Consider the following 7,807-nt stretch of genomic DNA (forward strand, 5'->3'; position numbering starts at 1 on the left):
GCAGCAGCAGCAGCAAGGGCCGCGGATGCTGATGCGGCGAAAAATGTTATGAAAAGCAACTAAACTCCACAAAACTTAGATGAAAGTTGCTGCTGCTGCAGTTTCAGCAGCAGCAACAGCAGCAGCAGTCCTCAGCTGTTCGCTCCAGCCAACGGGGCCCCCCAACTGCAGCAGCAGCGGTCGGCGGCGCCAGCAGCAGCATCTGTCATCTGCCCCCCATTTTTGTCACATTTTTAAACATTTATACAAATACTTTTACTTGTAGCTGCAGCAGAAGCAACAATAGCTGCCACTTAGCTCGCTGCTACTCACGCAGGAGCAGCAGCAGCAGTAGCAGCAGCAGCAGCAGCAGCTGGGCTACTAGGGGGAGATTCAGAGGCTTCTGTAAACAGCCTTCCACTGAAACTGCAGCAGCGGTCTCTGCCAGCCTTCTGCAGCAGTAGCGGCAGCTGCTGCTGCTGCAGTGCCAACAGCAGCAGCAGCAACAGCCACAAATCGAAGTTGGAAGCAGCAGCAACGGGAGCTCCCCAAGAAGCCTCCGTCTCCCTGGAAGCAGTAGCAGCAACTGCAGCAGCGGCCGCTGCCACTGTAGCAGTGGCAACGCCATATAAAGCTGCAGCAGCAGCAGCAGCAGCAGCAATTCCTGTTTTTGTTCGTCCCAATGGGTCTGGCGCACAGCCGCACCAGCCGGCAGGGGTCCTTCTCCATCCGTCCTGTGAGAGCAGCAGCAGCAGCAGCAGAAGCAGCAGCACCTTAATGTTTGTCTCCCTCAAAGTTGCATCGTTTGCTCTCCTTCTGGCCTCTCTTTCTTATTTAGTCTTCCCGCTGCAGCCCTTGCTGCTGCTGCTGCCGCTGCTGCACTTTTGGCTCCGAGCATCTGAGGTGCAGCAGCAGCTGCTGCTCTTTTTGGTGCTGCTGCGGCTGCGCAGTTGCTGCTGCTCCTTTTGCTGCTGCCGCTGCAGCTGCGGAACCCATGTGTTGTTTGTGCGCAGCAACAAGTCGTCTCCCTCGCAAGGGGGGGGCCGACGGTGAGCTGCTGCATCTGCTGCTGCTGCTGTTGTTGCTGCTGTTGCTGCTGTTGCTGCTGTAGTTGCTGCTGTTGCGTCCTCTGCCGGCCTTGCTCTGGCTGCTGCTCTGCTGCTGCAGCTGTTGCTGCAGTTGTGGGCGCTGCTGCCGATGCTGCTTATGTCTGTCGGCTGCTGCCGCACGCATGCTCCCCAGTGCAGCACCAGCAGCAGCAGCAACAGCAGCAGCAGCAGCAACAGCAGCTTGGTGGTGTTTCTGCAGGGCGGCATGACAGGGCCAGAGTCGCAGCAGCCGCCTTTGCCTCAGCTGTCTGTACAGAAGACATTTATTGTCCGAAATCCGGTTAACCTTATCAAGTCCTCGCTTGCAGCAAGTATTGTAAGTTGCTGCTGCTGCTGCTGTTGCTGTTGCTGCTGCTGCTGTAGGTGCTGCTGGCTGCTGCCCTTGTTGGCAGCATTGCTGCTGCTTATTCTGCTGCTCTTGGCACATCGGCAGATGCCTTTCAGTAGCTTGCTGCTGCACGCGTTGGCAGTAGCTGCTGCTGCTGCTGCTGCTGTTGCTGCTGCTATTGCTGCTGCTGCTGCTGGCTAGCAGCGCATCGCTGCTGTTCGTTTGAGCCCGCGTGTTTCGCGTCACTTCGGCAGCTCACTTTGCTTCCGTTTCTTAATTTTATTTAAATTAAATAAATTAATTAAATTAATTAAATTAATTAATTAAATTAATTTAGTTATTCTCTTCAAAAACAATTTCTCCAACTGCCTTATTTGCTGCTGCGCTGCAGCAAGACAGCCGCGTCTGCGTCTCCTTCCGCTTCGACAGTTTGTGTCCTCTCGATGTTTCTCTTTTCTTTTTTCCCAGGCAGCCAGACCCACAGTATTCGTAAGACCTGCTGCTGCTGCTGCTGCCGCTGCTGCTGCTGCTGCTGCTGCTTGCGCTGCTGCTGGCTGCGCTGCTGCTGCTGGTACTGGCGGTGTTGCTGCTGGTAGTTCTGTTTTGGTGCTGCTGCTGCTTGGCACGCGCTGCCTGTGGCTTTGCTGCTGTTGTTCCTGCTGCTTTTGCTGCTGCTGTTGCCGATTTTGCAGCTTCTGCTGCTACTGGTGTTTGTGTGTAGTTGCTGCTGCTGCTGCCATTGAGTTGCTGCTGACTTTCCCCTACCGCTTGTAGCGTCGCTGCTGCTGCGGCTTAGCTGCTTCTGCCACCAGCAGCAGCACACTAGCCGCTGCCGCTGCGTTGCGTCTGCGATTGCTGCTGAAGTTTGTATATTTCTGACCTTTGCTGCTGCTGCTGCTTCTGCTGTCCTGCTGCTGCTGCTTGTGCAGCAATGAGCCCCCTTGTATGTTTGCTTCGCCACCAAGAAGGTTCGGCGCAGGGCTGCAGCAGCTATTCGAAGCTGCTCCACAAGGTTTGCTGCTACTGCTGCTGCTGCTGCTGCTGCGTTTCCTTGTTGCTGTTGCCGCAACACCCAGCTGACTGCAGCAGTTGCGATGCTTGCTACTGCGAGATGAAATAGCACCAGCTAGTGACCCATCATGAGTGCTGCTGTTGCTGCAGCAGCAGCAGCTGCTGCTGCTGCTGCTGCTGCAGGGTAATTTTGAGAACTGCTTGCGTGCTGCTGCAGAGTCGCCGTTGGCTTCGGACTGCCTTGAATCCCTGAGGGCAAAAGGGCCGGCGCAGCAGCAAGGAGAAGACTGCGACTTGCTGATACGCCTGGTCAGCTGCTGCTGCTGCTGCTGCTGCCGCTGCTTCGGTGCCTGAAGCTGTTGCTGCGCCGCCTTCTGCCGATCCGTCTGCTGCTGCTGCTGCTGTTTCTGCTGCTGCATTTCTCACTGCGTGCGTCTGTGCGCTGTTTTGCAGCGAGCTGTTTCTACAGAGGAAACAGCTGAAGCAGCAGCTGCTGCCCCAGCAGCAGCAGCAGCAGCGACAGAGGAAGGACTCAGAGCAACAGCAGTAGCAGCAGCAGCAGCAGAAGGGGTCCGGCAGCAGCTGACCAGTGTGGCTTTTGTCTTGCAAGAGTCACCCCACAGCAGCACAAGTCCTAAATCGCAGCAGCAAGGGCCAGACGAGACTGAATCGCCCAGTCGCAGCAGCAGTATAACTGCAGCAGCAGCAGCAGCAGCAGCAGTTGCTGCAGCCCATGACCCTGTGGCCACTATGTGGCGCCTCTGTGTCCTCAAGCAAAGAGTGGAACTGGGATCGCGTTCCTTTGAGGTCCAAGTAAGGATGAATGCTGCCATTGTTGCAGCAGCTACTGTTGCTGCTGCAGGTGCTGTTGCTGCAGCTCCTGCTGTCGTCGTTGTGGTCCCGCAGCTGCTACTACTGCAGCTACTTGGGCTGCTGCAGCTACTGCATTTACTGCAGCTGCTGCAGTTACTGCAGCTGCCGCAGCTACTACTGCTGTTGCAGTTACTGCAACAGCTGCCGCTGCAGCTACTGCAACAGCTGCTGCTGCAGCTACTGCAACAGCTGCTGCTGCTGCTGCTGCTGCTGTGCACAGGAGATATTTGGTATAGATGGCGGCCCAGGGTTTGGCCGTCGGCGCCAGGCCACCACAGAGCTCACTAACGGAGCAGCAGCAGCAGCAGGAGACGCAGCAGCAACTGCTGCTCCTACGCGTTTAAGTTCAGGGGAGGAGAATCTTTCTGGGAGGTGAGAGGCTGTGCTGCTGCTTCTGCTGCTGCTTCTTCTGCTGCTGCTGTTGCTCTTTTTTTCCCCGCACTGCTGCTGTTTTCATTCCCGCACATCCCGCATTGCTGCTGCCCTCCGCCCACCGTAGCCACCGCAGCAGCAGCCACCGCAGCAGCAGCCACCGCAGTAGCAGCCACCGCAGCAACAGCCACCGCAGCAGCAGCAGCAGCAGCAGTTTGTGGCTGCATGCGGCTGCAGGGAGTGCGTGATCTGTTTGGCGGAGGAAAGGACAACAGCAGTTTTGCCGTGTCGCCACATGTGCCTCTGCAGCGAGGTGCGGCAGCAGCACTTTCTTTTATTTTTATTTTTATTTTATTTTTATTTACTTTTATTTATTTTATTTATTCGATTTATTTTATTATTTTATTTATTTTATTTATTTTATTTGTCTCATTTCTTTTTTTTTCCTTCTGCTGCTTCCCTTTTGCATCCTTTTATCTCTTGTTGTCTTTCGGGGGCTCTTTCTGCCTCTTCGTTTCTTCTTTCGGAGCTCTTTTGGTCTTTTTTGTTCCTTTTTGTCTTTTTAAATCTTCTTTTTATTCTTTTTAATCTTTTATATTCTTTTTTCCTTTCTTCCTGCTTCCTTTTGATCTTTTTTCTCTTTTTTTCTCCCCCGTTTCCCCTTTTCATCTTTGCTGTCGTTTCCCCGCTCCGCGTACACCTCACAAGCCGCAGCAGCTCTGGGGTGTACGTACACCTGAAGAGCATCAGCAGCTTTTCCATGTGGTGTACGTACACCTCAGCAGCAGCAGCAACTTTTCCATTTTGTTGTCTCTTCAGTGCGCCGGCATTATGAGGCTACAGACGAACAAATGCCCCATTTGCAGACAAGGCAAGTGGCTGCTGTTGCTGCTGCTGCTGCTGCTGTTCTTGCTGCTGCTGCTGTTGATTTTGCTGCTGCTGCCGTTGCTCCAGTTGAAGCGTGGGACCGTTTCCGCTGCGGCTGCTGCGGGGGCTGGTGCTGTTTGAAGCACGTTGTGCTTTGCTGCTGCTGCTGTTGCTGCTGCTGCTGCTCCCTAAACAAGTGTTGCTGCTGTTCTTTCTGCTCCTGCTGCAGTCGTGCGGTCGTTGCTGCAGATATCAGTGGGCGATGGAGAAGCCCCACTTCACCCTCCCTAGAGGAGCAGCAGCAACAGCAAGTGAAGCTGTTATGGCTTTTGCTGCTGCTGCTCTTGCTGCCGCTGAAGTTGCTGCTGCAGTTGCTGCAGCAGCAACTGCAGCAGCGGTCGCCGCAGCAAGTGCTGCCGCCGCTCGTGCTCCTACAGCACAGCACCATCTACGCGTTTCAATGGCTAAGCAGCAGCAGCAGCTGCTGCTGCAGCTGCCGCTGCTGTAGCGAATGTGACTAGGGACATCTTATGTACCTTGTATGCAGCAACGCCGTTTGCAGCAGCAGCAGCAGCTGATGTTGCTGCAACGACTGAATCATTTAGACTGCGAAGTCCTCCTTTGTTTGCTGCCACTTGTGTTGCTTTTGGAGCTGACAGATCTAGCAGCAGCAGCAGCAACTGCTGCAGTAGTAACAAAACTAGCGACAGCAGCAGCAGCACCAAAGTCCCTGGTACACCGGCAAAACTAGGCACTACGTAAGCTAGCAGCAGCAGCAGCACTACATTAACTAGAAGCAGCAGCAGCAGCACTGCATTAACTAGGAGCAGCAACAGCAGCACTGCATAAACCGGAAGCAGCAGCAGCAGCACTGCATAAACCGGAAGCAGCAGCAGCACCGCCACTAGGCTAACTAGTTTCTAGCGTGGCTCCTCTATCCGAAGCACGAACTGCTGTTGCAGCCTGCTGCCGCTGTTGCTGCAGCTGTTGCTGCAACAGCTAGCGCTGCTGCGCTGCAGCGGCTATTGCTGCAGCAGCTGCTGCCGCAGCAGCTGTTGCTGCTGCTGCTGCTGCTGAAGCGTTGCTGCTGGCTCAGTATAAATGCAATTAGCCAGTTTACTTAGTATAAAATGAGAAGCATGCCGCAGGCCTTCTGCCGAGCAGCAGAAACATCGTGTTGAGGTGTACGTACACCTCGACACAGCGGCAGCTCAAATCGTTCCACTTAACATTAGCTGCAAAGGCAGCTGCAGCAGCGGGAAAGCTGCTGCTGCTGCTGCTGCACCTGCAGCAGCAGCTGCTGCGCCGCCGCTTCACTCACTCGCGTCGGCAGAAGAATTGAGGGCTTCCCTTCAGCTGCAACCAGCGGAAGGAGCAGCAGCACAAGCAGCAGCAGCAGCAGAACCAGCAGCAACTGCTGCTGCTGCTGCTGTTGTGCGCAGCCCTAAACTTCCGAGTCATTTAAAGCATCAGGCTTACCGTGCAGCGCTGGCTCTCGCAGCAGCTGCTGCTGTTGCTGTTGCTGCTGCTGCTGCTGCTGCTGTGTGGGGCTCGGCGTGCTTCTATCGCAGCGCCGCATGCCATTAAGTGCCACGTGGAGCAGCCTCACTTGGCCTTTGTTGGCGCAGCTGCTGCTGTTGCTGCTGCTGCTGCTGCTGCTAGGTCGGCTCTTGCTGCCTCTCGAAGGCAGATTGCTGCCGCTCCTGCTGCTGCTGCTGCTGCGCCCGTTGCTGTTACTGTTGCTGTAGGGACTGCTGCAGCTCCACCTGCTGCCTTCTTCACTTGTGTTCGACTGCAGGCGTGCTATTGGCTGCCTTCCTGCTGCTGCTGCTGCTGACGCAGCGTCAGTAGCAGCAGCAAAATTGTGGTTCGGGCCCGCGTGGTTGCTGTTGCTGCTGGTGTTGCTGCTGCCATTTCTGCTGTGGCTGCTCTTGCTGCTGCGCCCTTCGGCTGCAGAGTCCCGTCTACCTCGCGCTGCAGCTGCATTAGCAGCAGCAGCAGTTGCTGCCGCTGCTGCTGCTGCTCCATGTTCAAGTCGTGCAGAGAAGCCAGAACGGTCCGTAGAAGCAGCAGAAGCAGCAGAAGGCGACACTGCTGCTGCGGGTGACAGCGCCGGCGACAGAGGTGCTGTTGCTACTGTTGCTGCAGCTGCTGGCGACAGTGGCGGCACGGGCGCTGCTGCTGCTGCTGCTGCTGCTCCCGCTGCTGCTGACGCAGCAGAAAATCGGTGAAAGACTCGCCACTGCACCTGCTCAACAAGCCAGTGCCGCTGTTGCATCGAGTCTCTGTCCCTGCTGCTGCCGTTGCTGCAGCTGCCGTTGCGGGTTTCGTCCTTAGGCGTTGCTGCTGCCGCTGCTCCTGCGGGGCGGCGACCAGAAGCAGCAGCAGCAGCAGCAGCAGCAGCTCCTCGCACTTCTTCATTTGTCGAGACGGAAGCCGCAGGGGCAGAAGCAGCAAAGACAGGCCCTGCTGTGCTGCTGTGGTCTCCCGCGGCCGCACAGCCATTTCCGTTGCTGTTGCTGCTGCTGCTGCTGCTGGCATCAGCAGCAGAGGCCGCCACCGGCGCTTCTGCAGCAGCTGCAGCAGAAGGCCCCTGCTGCTGCTCCTGCCGCTGCCGCCGAAGGGCCCCGGGGACATACAGCTGCTTCTCAGCTCTGTGCTTCAAAGGAACGCGGTCTTTCGGTTGCTTCCTTTGAGCTGCTGTTGCTGCTGCTGCTGCTGCTGAGGGCGACGCCGCATCATTGTCTGCGGCAGCAGCGGCAGCAGTTGTTCCTGCTGCTGCTGACGGAGAGGTGAACTCCTTGTCTTGTGCTGTTGACGCTGCCGCAAACGCATCGCCCTTGCTGCTGCTGCTGCTGCTGCTGCTGCTGCCGTGGCTGCTGCTGCTGTCGTGGCTGTTGCTGCTGCTGTGGTTGCTGCTGCTGCCGTGGTTATTGCTGCTGCCGTGGCTGCTGCTGCTGCTGCTATTGCGCACCTCCGCTGCACGACCATGAACACCAGGCACGCTGTTTCCTTTGCTGCTGCGGTTGCTGCAGTCGCCGTTGCTGCTGCTGCTGCTGCTCACGTTGTTACTGCTGCTGTTGCTGTGAAAGAGCAGCTCTGGTGCAACAGCATGACCAACACCAGCGGCAACTGACTCGTGCCGCTGCTCCTCCTGCTGCTGCTCCTGCTGCCGTTGCAGATGCTGCTGCTGCACTTGCTGTGGCTCCGGCTGCTGCTGGTGCTGCTGCTGCTGCGGCTGCTGCTGCTCCTGCGGAAAGCCATAGTA

General features: G+C 56.6%; 2 protein-coding genes across 2 annotated transcripts in view; one reads left to right on the forward strand and one right to left on the reverse strand.

Moving 5' to 3' along the window:
- Nucleotides 1-661: 661 nt before the first annotated feature.
- ETH_00016010 (zinc finger (C3HC4 RING finger) protein, putative) lies at nucleotides 662-5,047 on the forward strand (the record flags this gene model as incomplete). The annotated part of the gene is made up of 10 exons (XM_013374690.1): nucleotides 662-715; nucleotides 993-1,028; nucleotides 1,288-1,404; nucleotides 1,808-1,905; nucleotides 2,346-2,428; nucleotides 2,645-2,736; nucleotides 2,881-3,240; nucleotides 3,521-3,672; nucleotides 3,910-3,985; nucleotides 4,769-5,047. 10 exons carry the CDS (start codon nucleotides 662-664, stop codon nucleotides 5,045-5,047), a joined length of 1,347 nt encoding a protein of 448 aa, XP_013230144.1.
- Nucleotides 5,048-5,770: 723 nt separating this feature from the next.
- The window catches only part of ETH_00016015 (uncharacterized protein), a gene marked incomplete at both ends in the record, with an annotated part of 3,221 nt that continues 1,184 nt past the window's right edge, over nucleotides 5,771-7,807 (reverse strand). The window contains 2 exons of the mRNA XM_013374691.1: nucleotides 5,771-5,895; nucleotides 6,019-7,789. Of these exons, the coding sequence (XP_013230145.1) occupies nucleotides 5,771-5,895; nucleotides 6,019-7,789 (1,896 nt within the window). The remainder of the gene's footprint in view (nucleotides 5,896-6,018; nucleotides 7,790-7,807) is intronic.

The sequence above is a fragment of the Eimeria tenella genome, genomic scaffold (assembly GCF_000499545.2).
Source record: "Eimeria tenella Houghton genomic scaffold, Eth_scaff22, whole genome shotgun sequence".
NCBI classification, from domain to species: Eukaryota; Apicomplexa; class Conoidasida; order Eucoccidiorida; family Eimeriidae; genus Eimeria; species Eimeria tenella.